This window comes from Schistocerca americana, chromosome 1 (assembly GCF_021461395.2).
Source record: "Schistocerca americana isolate TAMUIC-IGC-003095 chromosome 1, iqSchAmer2.1, whole genome shotgun sequence".
In the NCBI taxonomy this organism is placed as follows: Eukaryota; Metazoa; Arthropoda; class Insecta; order Orthoptera; family Acrididae; genus Schistocerca; species Schistocerca americana.
The window spans coordinates 1,106,222,050-1,106,239,027 of NC_060119.1; the positions used below are offsets into that span (position 1 = coordinate 1,106,222,050).

Consider the following 16,978-nt stretch of genomic DNA (forward strand, 5'->3'; position numbering starts at 1 on the left):
GACTGGGAAACATTAAAATATTTACTTTTTCTTCCTGAACTTTTATTCATTTACTAAATTCCACCTTGGTATCCTTTGTTGCTTGCTATATATACAAACCGAACAACAATGGGAATACACTATAATTCTGTACCACTACCTTCTCAATTACTGCCTTCCTTTGCCCTTTGATAACTGCAGCCTGGTTTCTGTACAAGTTTTATATACGTTAAATACATGTTAACAACAATATGGAAAGTCCAGCAATTGTGTGAATGTATGTAGGTTTTCTGTTTTTGAAGAAGGTTTTTTGGCCAAAAGCTTAAAATGTGCAGCAGTATTTCCACTGTGCCTGTCTGCGATTCAGATATCCTGTATATGATGAGCAGCAACCTATGCTTTCCTTAATATTGTTGTCATTCCATTCTGGACTTTACATTGTTTGACTTAACAACATGGAAAGGATAAATTATCACTGACCACCTAGGGGCAGCCTTAGCACCTGGAGACAGTGGCTGTGTGTGTGTGTGTGTGTGTGTGTGTGTGTGTGCGCGTGTGTGTGTGTGCGCTCTACTTCTGAAATAAGACTTTGACCAAAAGGTTGAATATTTCTAGTAATGTTTTTCACTGTGCCCATCTGCAACTCAACACCCCTGCTATGTTGTGAAGAGCAATCTATCCTTTCTATACATTTTTTTAATTCCATCCTTGACTTCCCCTTGTTAAGTACATGTACATAAAAATGATTGTACATCAAATACCTGAACAAAAAAGTTTCACTTTCGATGTTCTGCCTTTGGCTAACAAATTGGGGGGTGAAAGAAACCTGTGTAGACAACTTCATGAAATGAATCAAATGAGCATAGGATGAACTGGCATTTTTCAATGCTGTATTGCAACAAAAATACTAATTTGCTGGAGGAGGAGGAGGAGGAGAAAATAAAATCTCCTGAATGAGCAGCATCAACTTACCTATACTCTTCAGTTTCTGCAAGTTCTCGTATGTCATCCAGGATCATTATGTAGGCCTTCCCTCCTGTAGGAGACATAAGGTTGTGCCTGAGCAGCCACTCCTTGTCTTCCTGGTCTCCTGTGTATCTCAACAGCCCAGGATGCTTCATATAAAGCCGGCCTCTTGTTTGTCCAAACCCTAGTACTTTATTTGCTCTGCGCAAACAAGTGAAGGGTTTCATGTAATAATTACAATCATAACAAAAATGTAATAACACAAAGAAAATATCAAAGAAATGTGAAGGACTTCCCTATTAAAAGACTGAAACACAATAACATATGTAGCCATGATGTAATTGACAATCACAATCATTCCATCCATGGCCAGAAAAACAAAGGAGCCCATAAAAAATAAAAAGGGAACTGATGGTAACAACACACAGTGAAGTACAGATGCAATTATTCTTTATATATTCTCCACAGAGATGAATGTCACACATATCAAACCCTCCTAACAAGGCAGATTTTAAGAACGGATTATGTGTGTGTGTGTGTGGTTTGAGGTTTTCGGGCGCTAAACAACGGATTATGAGTAGGTGTCTTATAACAATAGCAAGCAATGAGGACTCTAATGACAGCATCACGTGCCTTCTATGTAAGAAACATAAATCATCATCGAGGGGGGGGGGGGGGAGGAGGAGGAGGAGGAGGAGGAGGAGGAGAAGGGATGCCAAAAGAGTGAGGAATTTCGGGCAAAAAATGAACAGTAAGTAAAATGGAACAGAGCATGCAACACAGACTGAAGTAGAGCATCAAGCACCTACGAAAAAGCAGGAAAGAAGTTTTTGGTGAAACTTCAGAATTATGTAGTGTAACAGAGAAGCAAGAGAAGAGACAGAAGTAGGAGTGACATATGATATAGGTGATCAGGATTTGGTGACACAAGCTGGGCAGTTGTACACAGAATGCTACAGCACACATCCTGAGGAATACACTGCACTGCCTACAGAAGCAAAAGAAGATTCACAAATTCAGGATGTGAATCTGCAAAAAAACAGTATGAGGCTCAGAGCCAGTTCGTACAGGAAACAAACACCCACTCCAAAGACGTAAACAATAAAATACAGACCGGAACAGATCTGCGACAGATTTATGAAAGCCCTGAAAATGTTATACAACTTACTAGACTGGAAGTGCCGACGACACTTACTACAGTGTTAAAACAGCTAGTAATGTATAAGCATCCAGAGGGGGAGCAAATTACTTTTCCTGTACCTGATTTCGTGATAGAATCCATCTTAGAGTGAACAATCTGCCAACAGAAGTGGAAAAACTGTATAAGTTATTCAAGCAGAATAATTCGCCTTAGATGCATTGTACAAGCACTTTGTGATGACACTTGGTCTTATAGCATTTGATTGCAAGCAAGTAGGGTAAGACTGTTGAATTCACACCTGTCGCCCCTAATGGAGATGAAGATAGGACAGCTTAATACCATAAGAAGTGTCTGCGTATTGCATGAGACTAAAAGAGTGGCAGTAGAGTTGAGTTGGATGTACTGTGCCTCCAAGAACCTTCTACAAAGGCAGGGAAGATCCCCAGTATGTCAACAACTGCACAGGTAGTCACACAAGGGCACAGTCCCACGGCACAATAATAATACTTTACTTGGGCATAAGAGGATGATATCATCACAATACTGTTCAGAACATGTAATCTGTGTGGAAATGTTAACAGGAAGAGACAGTTGCATCCTGGTTTCCATTTATTTCCAATTTAGTGATGAGATCGACAAGTATCTTGTAAGACTAAAGGACATTAGTGACCTAGGATGAACTAAGCCTCTTGTGTACTCCATTGATGCAAATGTGAAGTCAGTATTGTGGCATAGCCACCTGACTGACGACCATGGAAGACAACTAGAAGAAGCCATTATGGAACTCAACCTATAGGTATTGAATACACCTCACAATCCACCAACCTACAAAAAGAGGGTCAGAGCAACATTAAATACTGATGTCACTTTAGCAAATATGGCAGTGCCACACCATATGAAAGGCTGGAAAGTTGCAAGTGGAATGACATTGAGTGGCCACAATATTATACTCTCTACCATCACTGGAAGGGCAAATCAAAGACAGCACAGAAAACATGCCAATAAGGCCCAAATATAAGATCAAGAATGCAAACTGGGCAGAACTAAGAATAGTGTTTCAGTGTCCACAAGTCCATCGCTGGGTTATAATGTAGGTGTTAAAATACAAGAACTGACAGTGACTGTACATAGAGCAATGGAGGCATTGATATCAGTCAGTAGGGGTCATTCTAAAGGAGTAGCTTGCATCTGGATCAAGACACTGCAGAAATTAAGGTGCAAAACAAGAACAGCCAGGAAGCTATAACAGAGCAATATGATCCTAGAAGAAAGAGTCTGAAGGTTGCATAGATATAGGTATCTTAAACAATGTTTTAAGGAACAGTTGTGGAAAACAAAAATGGAAGATGGAAGCAATTTGTGAAGGCTAACTCAGAAACCAATCCCTGGGGTGCACCATATAAAATAGTATGTGAGGAAATATGATCACCAACAGTCTTACCCAAGCTGAAAAGGAATGATGGGATGGTAACAGAAAGTTGGGAACAGTCAGCAGCCCTGCTGATGGAGAAGAAAGTAAGTCAGGTGATCAGCGTAGCTTATGGTAAATGTTATGGGAAGAGTAGAGAAACAACAATCTTGTGTACCCCTTCACACAAGAAAAAATTAGGAAGATGATTTTAAGATTGAAAAAGAAAAAATCTCCACAACTGGATGGGATCCTTGCCGAAGTAATACAAGCCTTATGTTACCAATTAGATTGTTTCTTGTGCGACCTGTGCAATGAGTATCTCTTGCAAGGAAGGGTTCCTGGACCGTGGAAAAATGCTGAAGTGGTAATAATTAGTAAAGTGCAAGAAAAGGATCCAATGATACCCAAATCCCACAGACCAGTTTGTCTTTTGAACATTATCAGTAGGATATTTGAAAAGCTATTATGTAAGGTCACAGACTGCTACATGGGGTGAGCCCTCACTAATACGGGTTTAGAAAAGGCAAGTCAACTAAGGACACAATTAATAAGGTGAACTCGCTAGCAAAAGATACTCATTCTACATAAGCTCTAGCAATGATGACTGATATTGCTGGCACTTTCAATAACCTATGGTAGCCGTCTTTCTACGGTCGCCTTAGGGATCTGGAGTGTTCAGTAGCATTGTGTAATTGCCTGAGAGGTTACCACGAGTGACATGCTTCTTTAACATGCCCAGGAAAGAAAATACTGAAGACAATGACGAAAGGCTGTCTGCAGGGGCCAGGGTCGTCTGGAGTTTGAGATGTAGTGCTGGAGCCCACACTAGAGAAGTAACGTGACAGCACGTAACGTGGCATTTGCAGATGACGTACTGTTCGATGTAAGTGGTGATTCCAGAAGAATCACAGAAGACAGATGTAATGCAGACCTCCACAACCTTGAGGGCTGGTGTTGAAGTGTTAAATTGTCACTTGCACCTCACAAAATGATGTACCTCCTGCTGAAAGTAATTCTAATAAGAGACTCTAAAATAAAATTAAATGATGCAACAATTAGGAGAAACACAGAAATGAGATATCTAGGGGTATATTTGCAGAAATTGTACACAGCTAGCAGCTGCACAGTTGCACCAAATATTTTTCATCTCACTCTCTCACCATAAATCCCCCCTTCCCTCCCTTACCGTCTCCTTATGCAAAATTGCATAAGCTTTTGTTACTGCTTCACCAACTCTCAACAAAACCATCACCCCTCAACTTAACCTAGGTCTCAGCCTACACTACAGATCAATATGTCACCACAACTTAGGTCTTGCACCGCAGAGCAAATTCACTCATGTCGCATATTGCCTTGAGCTTGTGAATGGTGGCAGCAGATGTGTCTGTCATGAGTTTGTGAAGGAAAGGTATATTTAAAGGAGAACAGGTGACTTTTGTGCCTGTTGTCCAAGCTAGTGTGTGATATTTCTGCCCACAGCTCATGGCCTAGTGATAGCAGAGCTGCATCCAGATTCTTATGTCCTGGGTTCAGTTCTCGACCAGGTCTGAGATTTTCTTCAGTGAGGGATAGGGTGTGTGTGTGTGGGGGGGGGGGGGGGGGGAGGGGGGAAGGGGGTTCTAAATAATTTCATCTCATCTTTTTTTGACATGCATGTCACCGAAATTTCAGTGATATTTCTTAGTGGAAGACTGGCAGAACTGAGAGGGTGCTTCTTTCCTCTCCCCCCCCCCCCCCCCCCCCCCCCCCCCTCAATGTGACGTTCTAAATTAATGTTTTGTCCATTTAGACACACAGCAGTTTGCATCTAAGAGTGACAGAAAATATCTATTTTTGTGACCTTTAAGTCATTGTTATTACTATAGAATTCATTATTGTAAGATTAATAGTCAAATTGTTTGCCACAAACCAGTTACAACCTTGTTCAATTATTCTTGTCGTTGTATTAAAGTCTGTTAATAGAGCACTAGCCACACCATAGAACATTAGTTTTTGAAAAGCCTTTTAAATCTGTTATAGACAATTAACTTTGATCTGAAGCAGATGCACAGCAAGTATCAAATCATCTTGAAAGCTGTACTTGATTTTCTCCTACTCTTGGCGTAGTTTCACTCTAGTGTTGCAGCCAATTAATGTGCATTCTGTTCCCTGTTATGGAGCTAAGACATCATGCACCAAAATGTTGTAAAGTGTAAGTTAAGAGAAAAACCACAGTGGAAGTTGAGGATATCATACTTTTGTAAATACTTCTACATTGAAGGATTGAGGGGCTTCTGTTTAAAAAAATTTTGTAATGCATTGTGTTTAGAAACCATGTTTGGGTCCTCAGTTGTGTACAGCATTTCTTGCGGCTTCACACCTGACACTCAGTGTTGCTGCTAAAAACTAAAAATGAGGAAGAAACAATTTCTTTATTGTACAGATATTATTGTTTATTTTCCAATTACGCTTGTAAATGCACTGTGTTACAGTGGGTAATAGAGACATGAATCGCTGCACCCAGGTGAACATCACACACTCCTCTACGTGTGTAATGTTTACTAGATAAGGCTCGTCAGCGTCACTTGAACACGAGACAAAATTAAGATGTGACAGCTCCTACTCAACTGTTCAGTTTACTTGTTTAATTTAACTTCGGCAAGTCTAATCTTTACAATCCAACAGCAGCTCTTGTCCTCCTAGTCAACCAAATATTCCACCTCAAGCGACAACTGTCTTTCGTGTCAATCTTAAATTGTGCTTGCTAACTCAAGACTTGTAAATAATACGTGTTGTTGTTGTGGTCTTCAGTCCTGAGACTGGTTTGATGCAGCTCTCCATGCTACTCTACCCTGTGCAAGCTTTTTCATCTCCCAGTACCTACTGCAACCTACATCCTTCTGAATCTGCTTAGTGTATTCATCTCTTGGTCTCCCTCTACGATTTTTACCCTCCACGCTGCCCTCCAATACTAAATTGGTGATCCCTTGATGCCTCAGAACATGTCCTACCAACCGATCCCTTCTTCTGGTCAAGTTGTGCCACAAACTTCTCTTCTCCCCAATCCTATTCAATACTTCCTCATTAGTTATGTGATCTACCCATCTAATCTTCAGCATTCTTCTGTAGCACCACATTTCGAAAGCTTCTATTCTCTTCTGGTCCAAACTGGTTATCGTCCATGTTTCACTTCCATACATGGCTACACTCCATACAAATACTTTCAGAAACGACTTCCTGACACTTAAATCAATACTGGATGTTAACAAATTTCTCTTCTTCAGAAACGCTTTCCTTGCCATTGCCAGCCTACATTTTATATCCTCTCTACTTCGACCATCATCAGTTATTTTGCTCCCCAAATAGCAAATACATTACATACTATATTCCTCTGACAGTCGTCGTCACTACAGATATGACAGCAAACATCTGGACAGTTTCCGCATGAAGCACCTCAATGCTGTCCTTGAATCAAATTTTCAAGATTGTCTACTAAGAACTAAAATTCTGCAAAGATGCAATATGTGTTCCACTGAGCCCCTTCTGATGAAAGGTCAGTTATGATGTTACGGACACATGATGCATGTAAGTTGTGGGTTATTAAATAAATTTAATACTCTCACATTAAATGAAGATGATGATTACACATATTGTGCAAAGAACCAAAAAATGTTGGTGAAGGATACTGATTGTCAGTTGAGTGGAATGACCACACAGAGGTACTACCAAAGAGAATGCATCATGAATTTAAAGTCCTATCATTAGAATGCAACAATCAGTACCTCATAGTTACGTACTATTTCTCAAACCTCAACTACGGTATTGAGATCGAGTGAACAACATACGCCCACAATATTCAGACTTCAAGAAAGGGTCATAACAATAACAAATACAATAACTGGATGCATTTTCAAAATTTATTTAAAGAATGGGAATTGTTACTGCAGCATTTGAGTAAATCTCTTATACATTAATAACATTAAGAAACATGTCAACAATTTTTACACTAACAGCAATCTTCACATTCATGGAATAAGTGCCTGATGTAACTTATACATACTGAGAAAAAAACTGCACAAAAACCTCAAAACAATATTTTCTACAAGTGAATCAAATGTTACAGAGAATTTTGCAGGGAAATGAAAAAGGCAACAAAAACCCAACTTATTTTAAATAGCAGTTAAGCCTATCTCTTAATACTTAATGTACAGTAAAATATTACTTAAATAATGCAAAAATAGGGGTTGGTAAAAAATTGTTTGTATTGTTAAAAAAATTAACACTTGTCTGTCATTTTATTGCATACTTTCAGAGGAAAATGTACATTACTGGAAAACTGTATGCCCAAGATCTGTGATGGAAAATGTTAGCCTCCTTTCATCTTCATGAACTTCACCTTTTGCTGGTTCCGATTTTCTTCCCTCCTCCAGAAGGTAAATACAAAAGTACAAGATATAAGGAAGAGGCAGAAGTATTATCATGGTCCTGTGAGGGCACTGAGGGTTAACACAAGTTTTGGAATTATTTGGACCAGTAAGTAACTACACGACAGGAAAAGTCACAACACCAAAAACTAATTATTGTAGAGGAATGAAATTTTGGGAATACATTTCTCTATGTAACATATTTAAGTGATTAACATTCCAAGATCACTGGTTAAATGTGAAATGCTGTTACATTAATAACTGGTGTAACCACCAGAATGTTGAATACAAGCATGCAAACATGCTTGCATTGTGTTGTACAGGTGCCGGATGTCAGTTTTTGCGATGGAGTTCCATTCCTGTTGCACTTGTTCAGTCAATACAGGGACAGTTAAAGCTGTTTGTGGATGACGCCGGATTTGTCGTCCGACAATGTCCCACATGTGCTCAAATCAAGACAGATCTGGTGATCAAGCAGGCCAAGGCAACATATTTGACACTTTTAGAGCATCTTGGGTTACAACAGCAGCATGTGGGCAAGAGATATCCAGTTGGAAAACAACCCCTGGAATGCTGTTCATGAATGGCAGCACAACAGGTTGAATAACCAGGTGTACAAATTTACAGTCAGGGTGTGTGGGATAATCATAAAAGAGTGCTCCTGCTGTCATACAAAATCACACTCCAGAGAGTCTGGCACACACACACACAGGTTGGTTGCTGACCCTCAACCAGCCTCCTCCTAATCAACACTTGGCCATCACTGACACTCAGGCAGAACCTGCTTTAATCAGGAAATACTTCATACTTCACATCATTGAGGTCACAAATGGCAGTGGTTTGGGATCAGTGGAATGCATGCTACAGGGTACCTGGCTCAGACCTGTCCTTGAAGCAAGTGATTTATAATAGTTTTTTTGTCTCTCTTTGGTGCTAACTGATGCTCGAATTGCTGCTGCAAATGCAGTATTATGTGCCAGAGTCATACGCTGAACACGATGGTCTTCCCTCTTGAGTGTGCTACATGGACAACCAGAGCCTGGTTTCTTGTGACAGTACATTCTCATAACAACTGTTGCAGCGATCATGTACCGTGGCTATATTCCCGCCAAGTTTTTCTGCAATATCACAGAAGGAACATCCAATTTCTCATAGGCCTAATAATGATCCCACTCAAAGTCTGGAGTGTAGATATTGCATCTTTGTCACCTTGAAGGTATCTTGACTAACATCAATTCATCACTCTCTATCTCAAAGGTAATTAACGCTCACAACCATTAGAGTGTGTATTTAATGCAAACCCAATTTGCATCCTCATAGTTTCAGTACTAATGCCACTCTTATGTGACTGGCACGAAATCTGAATAGACATTATTTTTCATATGTACAAAACACACCTACAACTCCTCCTTGATGTTTTTTTTTGGGGGGGGGGGCATGTTTGTTAAATAAGAGTTATGTTTAACTGTGGTAATGGAAAGTCCTGGCATCCTACAGAAGTTTCTGTCCTATCCAAAGGTTTCATATTCTGTCATACTTGACTCGCCAAAGATTTAGAGTCCTCCCAATCCATACTGTGGAAACACTTTTTTGCCAACAGTACTCTCACCAATGCTAACCAAATCTCAAAACAGAATCCTGTTTCTCCCAGTTCACACCACTATCCAACTGTGGCCCTCCCTCACTCCCACCCCCTGATTACTTTCCAGGAATTCATTGCCTGCAACTTGGACTCACCCTCCTTTCCACAGTACTTCACAGTACTTTCCCAGGAAAACAAAAATCTCAATGACGAACCGTGATTTAAGTATCCTCCCTGCAGAAAAATGCTACACCACTATGATGGTAAACTGCAGTGATTACCTGACAGAAGGCATCTGGCAACTATCTGATTCCTCCACCTACAAGCCCTGCCATAGCGATCCCATTCCATAAGTCCATCATAACCTCCAATCCCTTCTCAAATACTTACGCCCAGCCCAGAATGTATCCCGTGAATCTATCTCCCTGCTCATCCCACCGTCACATGCTCCCCAAAATCCATCTGGACACCCCACTGTAGCTGGATACTGCAGTCCTACTAAGAAATTTTTGCTCTTGTTGACCAGCAGCTCCAACCAGCCGCCCCCCAGCCTGGCCTCCCAATATTAACCCGTTCAGACGTTCTGGCTACAACTGTGTACATTAATTTTAGAGTGTATTAGTTGCAACCGAAATATTTTTTCTCGGTGGAAACCTCAGGTAAACATTTGTGAATATTCAATCTTTATGTCACGCACAAGTGTTCCGTTCTGTTTGGCATCACTGTAATAATATCACCTGCATTTGATCAAAAGGTATGAGTGAGAAGTAAGTTGCAACAGAGCCAGCCGCAGGCAGGCAAGTGTGTTATGCAAAGTGATGCAGAAAACAGCTGATAGGCATTGTGAAGCAGAGCCAGATGGACATGGTTTAGCAACAGCCGGTGCTGCAAAATGTTAGAGGGAGCTCACTTGTAGCCACTGAAGTATTTAAAGTATGTGCCTTAAGCCCTAAGCAAACAGTCTGGAGCATATAAGTAGTCAGCAATTCGTTTACTAAACTATTCTTGTCTCAGTATAACAGCCTACATCATGAGCCTGGGACACCTGGAGCAACATCCTGGATTGCAGTACAGGGTCCACTGATTGACCACAGGACAGGCAGCCTGCGCTGAGTCTCGAGAGAGCCACCACTGGTTCAAAGAGCTGCCCACTCGCTGGAAGTAGGTTATGGCAGCCCCTGCGGTATTGTCAGCTACACCGCCGTGCTGTCATCACGGTCGCAGCCAGATACATCACTGACTGCAGCATTCGAATGACTCCACACTTGGCCTCACTCCTTGTGCTGTCAGTAATGACAGACATATATTGTTTCACATAAGATGCAACTGGACACTTCCACCCAGCTGTTCTTGATGTACTATGGCTGAGGGCCGGAATAAAGAAGTTATTAAACAAATCATACTGACGTCTCATTTCACTTTCCATGGATGACAATACATGGATCATCTAACATTAGTGTCAGATCACTGACATCATCTTCTTAGAGCAGTGTCTGAACCTACAGCCTACAGTACAAATTCAGACCAAAAATTCAGATTGAATTTCGGTCATGGAGAAAAGGTTTGACTGCCATGCATTTTGTGAAGTAGGTTTTATTGTGAGTAGAGAACCCATGATTTGTCTAGTTTTACAGGTAATGGAAGTCACGGTTAGTTAGTGCATGTTAGATGTGCACGGTGTAACCTTCAGGGCTTCTCAGTGCCATGTACGGAATCAGTTCCAGTAAAATGTTATACATGTAATCATTTGGGGCATATGGCTAGGCAATGTCAGGAGTTAAGATAGCTCATGATTAGATGTAAGAACTGAGTTAATGTATTTTGTTTTCTTGTCTTGTGAGTGTTAGTTCTCAAAATAGGTGTTGCCAAGGACAAAGCTTTGATAGAACCAGCCAGAGAAACAAGGTGTGTCAGAGCCAGAAGCAGTACGCATATTGTTAGAAAAGGTAGCACAATTAACTGCGGGTAGTACAGTACTTCGTGGGTAGGTAGAATTGTAATAGTTGAAACAGGGTGTAGATTTGCCACTCATAAGTTTAACTGCTGGTTTTTCTGTTATGGTAACTGAGGATGTGCAGGTCTTTGTGGTTGACCTTGGAATTCAGGCTGGGATGGAACTTTGCTCTGATAAAGAATTATTGAATGTCGCAAAACTGAGATTAATAGGGGAAGTTAAAACTTATGTGGGATGTACAGCAGATCTTAAGGGAGCCACTACATTCGAAGTATTTAAAGAAGGGTTAATTCAGAGATATACAAAACAAAATAGTGCCACACACTATAGGGAACAATTGGACAGTTTTAAGCATCAATTGACCGAGCGCCAAAACTTGATTTCGAGATATTAACAAAAATGCAAAGTGTTAATATAATTTCAGTCTCTCACCAAATCTAATTTTTAAGCAGTAAAATAATGAAACTGAATTAAATTTATGTGCTCATATCTTAAAATCATACAAAATGTATCAAAACTCTGAATTTATATAGAAATGGCACTTGGTCATGTGAGGCTTTTATATATGACTTTCATTTACACATTTGGCATTAACTGACTCCAAGCCAAAACATGTCTTGTAATCAAGTGATGAAAATTAGAGAAGTGTACTGGCATTTATTTCACAAAATACAATATGGTTGTATCAGTTCAGGCTACATTTAATGATATTTAACTGTCACATGAGGAGAAAGGCATTACTACTCAAAGTTTATGCACCAACTTTTTGAAGTAATACCTGAATACATAACTTGAAGATAAGTGCTCCTTGTATATTCAGGAAATAATTTATTTTTCTAATGCAATTAAAAAAATATTTCTAAAAGTAAAATATTATGATAATCTATAATATATTTTAATGAATTTGAAGCCGTATATGTATTTTACTGACATATGAACATAGGTACTAACATTGGTTCTAAACATTATTTCAATGTATCAACACCTATTACAGTATTATGAAATTCCTGTGTACACCTAATTTATATAAAATTAAGCTACTTCTTAAGATGTTTTCATTATAAAGTGTTTATAAATTAAATAATAATAAAAGCTCTTACATATTACCAAGATTCAAGAAATTAAAACTTGCATAACTGAACAAAAGAAATTTCTTATTTTGACAATTCACTATCAACAACAATAAAAGTCAAATTGCAGGCAATTGAATTTATTAGTGTCATTCTCGAAGGCAGCTGAAGAGTTTGTGGTAAAAAATTTTGTGCATCGTTTGGAATTAGGTCGCTTAGAGATTGGATGTCTTTTAGCTTGGTTTCAAAAACTGGCTTTCCATTTGGCCGTAGAGGTATTAAGAGGGAATGAAAATTAATTTTGTTCTGCATCTGAGCTGATTTCTTCCTAATGTCAACCTCAAATGGTTCACCATTAAATTTGGTTTTGAACAATATACTGATGGTTTGTCTTTAAACAGTTCTCTCTCTCTCTCTCTCATCTTTAATCAGTCTATTTTCTCATTTCCCGACTTGGTTTTGCAATTTACTATGTTTTTTCTATATCTGACGTATTCTTGAAATCTTCAACTTTCATCCTATGAACTGTAAGAGGATTTCTTTTACAGTACATTGTGTCCGCCTGCTTAGCTAAATAGTCACGTGCTTACCTCCCATGTAACAGGCCCGGGTTCGATTCCCAGCCGGGCTGGCTATTTTCTCCACTCATGGACTGGGTGTTGTGTTGTCCTAAAGTCACCCAATGTGACGTCACATGAAATAAGACTTTCAACCCAGCAGCAAAACTTCCCTGCAAAGGGCATCCCGGCCAACAATGCCCCAAGATCATTTCATTTCATTTTTTTTTACAACACATTGTCATTGTTGTTGTTGTTGTTGTTGTTGTTGTGGTCTTCAGTCCAGAGACTGATTTGATGCAGCTCTCCATGCTACTCTATCCTGTGCAAGCTTCATCATCTCCCAGTACCTACTGCAACCTACATCCTTCTGAATCTGTTTAGTGTATTCATCTCTTCGTCTCCCTCTACGATTTTTACCCTCCACGCTGCCCTCCAATACTAAATTGGTGATCCCTTTATGCCTCAGAATATGCCCTACCAACCGATCCCTTCTTCTAGTCAACTTGTGCTACAAATTTCTCTTCTCTCCAATTCTATTCAATATCTCCTCATTAGTTATGTTATGACAATGTATGGAGAAAGACAGTTTTATGTACAGGAATCCTGCATATTTTGTATACCTTTGTTTTCATCCTTTTCTGTGTCCTTAACTCTCTTCTTTTTTACTTCATTTTCTGCATCTACATAGATACACCACAAGCCACTGTAAGGTGCATGGTGAAGCATACCCTGTACCACTACTTGTCATTTGCCCTGCTGTTCCACTCACGAACAGAGCGAGGGAAAAACGATAGGCTGTACGCCTCTGTATGAGCCTTAATTTCTCACATCTTATCTTCGTGTTCCTTATGTGCGATGTATGTTGGCGGGAGCAGAATCGTTTGGCAGTCAGCTTCAAATGCTGGTTCTCTAAATTTTCTCAATGGATTTTCCCAAAAAGAACACCGCCTTCCCCCCTTGGGATTCCCATCTGAGTTCCAGAAGCATCTTCGTACCACTTAAGTTTTGTTTGAACCTTCCAATAATAAATCTAGCATCCCTCCTCTGAATTGCTTTGATGTCTTCCTTCAATCTGACCTGGTAGGGATCCAAAACACTTGAGCAGCACTCAACAACAGATCGCACAAGCATCCTATATGTGGTCTCCTTTACATGTGAACCACTCTTTCGCAAAATTCTCCCAATAAACCATTTGCCTTCCCTACCACAGTTTTCACTTGCTCGTTCGAGCTCTTATCACTTTGCAATGTTACGCCCAGATATTTAAGACTTGACTGTGTCAAACAGGACACTAGCAATACTGTATCCAAACATAACAGGTTTGTTCTTCCTACTCATCAGCATTAACTTAGATTTTTCCACATTTATGGCTACCTGACATTCATCATACAAACTTGAAATTTTGTCTAAGTAAGTCTTCGGGCCACTCACATATTTGTGAACTTATTCCATATGCTCATACCTTCGTTAAGAGCCCGCAATGGGGCACCATGTATGGAAATATGTGGAATCTACCTGTTGCCCTTCATCCATAGTTCTCAGTATATCATGTGAGAAAAGGGCAGGCTGAGTTTTGCATGAGCAATGATTTCTAAAACCGTGCTGATTTAAAGACATAAGCTGCTTAGCCTCAAGAAAGTTTATTATATTCCAACTGAATGTTCAAGCATTCTGCAGCAAACAGATGCTAGGGATATTAGTCAGTAATTTTGTGGGGCTGTTCTTTTACCTTTCTTATATACTGGAGTCTTGGGACTTCGTGCAAGGCAAGAGATTCACAATAAATGCAAGCTAGTTAAGAGGTTAATGCCGTAGAGTACCCTTTGTAAAATCGAAATGGAATTCCATCCAGACATGGTGATTTATTTGTTTTCAAATGTTTACGTTGCCCCTCTACACCAGGTATGCTTATTTCCAATACCACAGCCCGAATAAGTGCTGTTTGAGCATCATGTGAATCAGAATTGTAGAATTTTCCAAAGTCATCTTTTCAAGATCCCTTCCTAACTTATAAAAACATCTGCAGGGGCAGAAAAATTCTTTGAAGTCTTTTTCTTCTCTTACTTTGCCTCTCTGAGTAATGTAAGTCTCATTTCTAATACATTTTGTCTGCCTTATTTGCCAGTTTTGTGATGGTACTTTCTTTTCTGCCACTCCCTTGGACTCCCATCTGAAGACTCTCCCATGTCTTCAGAATTTGACATTTCATGATCTAGTAGTTCTTCTGTCCTCAGAAATTTTAGCTGGGGTCACAGCACGTAAATTAGTATCATCATTTCTTTAATAATATGACTGTACAATAGTTATGAAGCTTAAATTAGACTTTCCTGGATTCAGGTGTGTGAGATAAACAGCTGATTTATGTGACTGAATAATTACCGTGACTCGTGTTGCAAAGGTAGGTGACTGGGAGCCTACTGCATCTTCACTTTCCTGCGTATGGAAAACCGGATGCTTTGATAAACATAGTAATTTAGAACATCACTTAAATGGTTCATAAAAACAATCTACAAATAATTTGCAATTACTGTGCCATGAACCGTCAACATTATATTAAAGAAACTAATCTGCATTTCAAGTTAATTATTCTTTTTCTTCATGACCTCTGTTATACGTTCTGCTCATGTTTTATACATTTCCACTATCCAGACAACACTTACGAACAATGGAGACAATAATATATTAATTAGAGGATTGTCTCACAATCAGAAACATACCACGCATGGGGGAGAGAACTGCAGAGAGTGTGTGTGTGTGTGTGTGTGTGTGTGTGTGTGTGTGTGTGAGAGAGAGAGAGAGAGAGAGAGAGAGAGAGAGAGAGAGAGAGAGAGAGAGAGAGAGATGGCGCACAGACAAAGCATCAATGCACACGTGACCAAGCAATGCTCATTTGCTGCATAGCCAACTGATGCAAAATAAAACCATAAGATTGTGCAGTTAGCCAACTGATGCAGAATGTAATGACTGAGACAGAATGTTTGGTGCTTCATTCAAATTAACTTCCTGTAAAAAAATCGACCATATTGGTGTCAAACAATTTTTTCATGGATAGTTTCTCTCTCCACACAAGACCAGGTGCAAAAATCTAAAAATGGCAGTTGGTCAATTGATGTATAACCATCCAGTTAGGTGTAATAACGTAGAGATGTATGGAAACTGTGGAACAAATTGTGGATACGATAATGACAATTAATGGATGTACACCTACGAATTAGGACAGGGTTCTGCAATCAATGAAATTATTTTGTAAGAATCTGAACAGAGGGCACTCGATGCTTTTTTAAGAGGGTTGCACACAGAAATGTCAAGATGTGTACAGACAGAGGGTCCGACGGATTTGCGCACAGCAGTGTGGTTAGCTATAGAGTGTGAGGAAATCGATTTGTTGACTGGAATGCAAGGTAGACAGTATTTGCAGCTAGTATAAAATGCTTCAGGTGTGGACAAATGGGGCATGTAAGAAGGCAGTGTCACTTCACTAGCCTCAGGGTGATGCGGATAAAGTAAGAGGAGTGGTAGTCTTAAACATAGATGACTGAGGAAGAATAAAATGTTAAATGCCAACGGGAACCACGTGAGTGAGGCCTACAATACGATTCAAGGATTAGATTTCTTATATCAGCACTGTGCCATAATCGATCTTTGGCAACAAAGGGTGGAACTTGACTGAAAAATGTTTCAGTTAGATGAAGCCATTGCCAGCACAGCAATGTCGCGAGGGGAGTTTGTCATGAAAGACAAACTGATTAAACTGTGAAAGATCACACTAAGACTTGATTCAAATGACTGCCTACCTAAGGGTACTGGGAAATTCTTTGGGTCAGTGGAAATCAGTTTCGGTCAATGTTGAGTCTAGCTTGCTGGTAGGAATTTTGGGTTCAGTGGGATCATTAAAAGAGAATAAGTATTATA

General features: G+C 39.7%; 1 protein-coding gene across 1 annotated transcript in view; it reads right to left on the reverse strand.

Annotated features, from left to right (window-relative positions):
* Positions 1 to 16,978, reverse strand: part of LOC124550704 (deoxynucleotidyltransferase terminal-interacting protein 1) — a 128,565-nt gene that overhangs the window by 43,524 nt on the left and 68,063 nt on the right. The window contains exon 5 of the mRNA XM_047125430.1: positions 952 to 1,146. Coding sequence (XP_046981386.1) covers positions 952 to 1,146 — 195 coding nt within the window. The remainder of the gene's footprint in view (positions 1 to 951; positions 1,147 to 16,978) is intronic.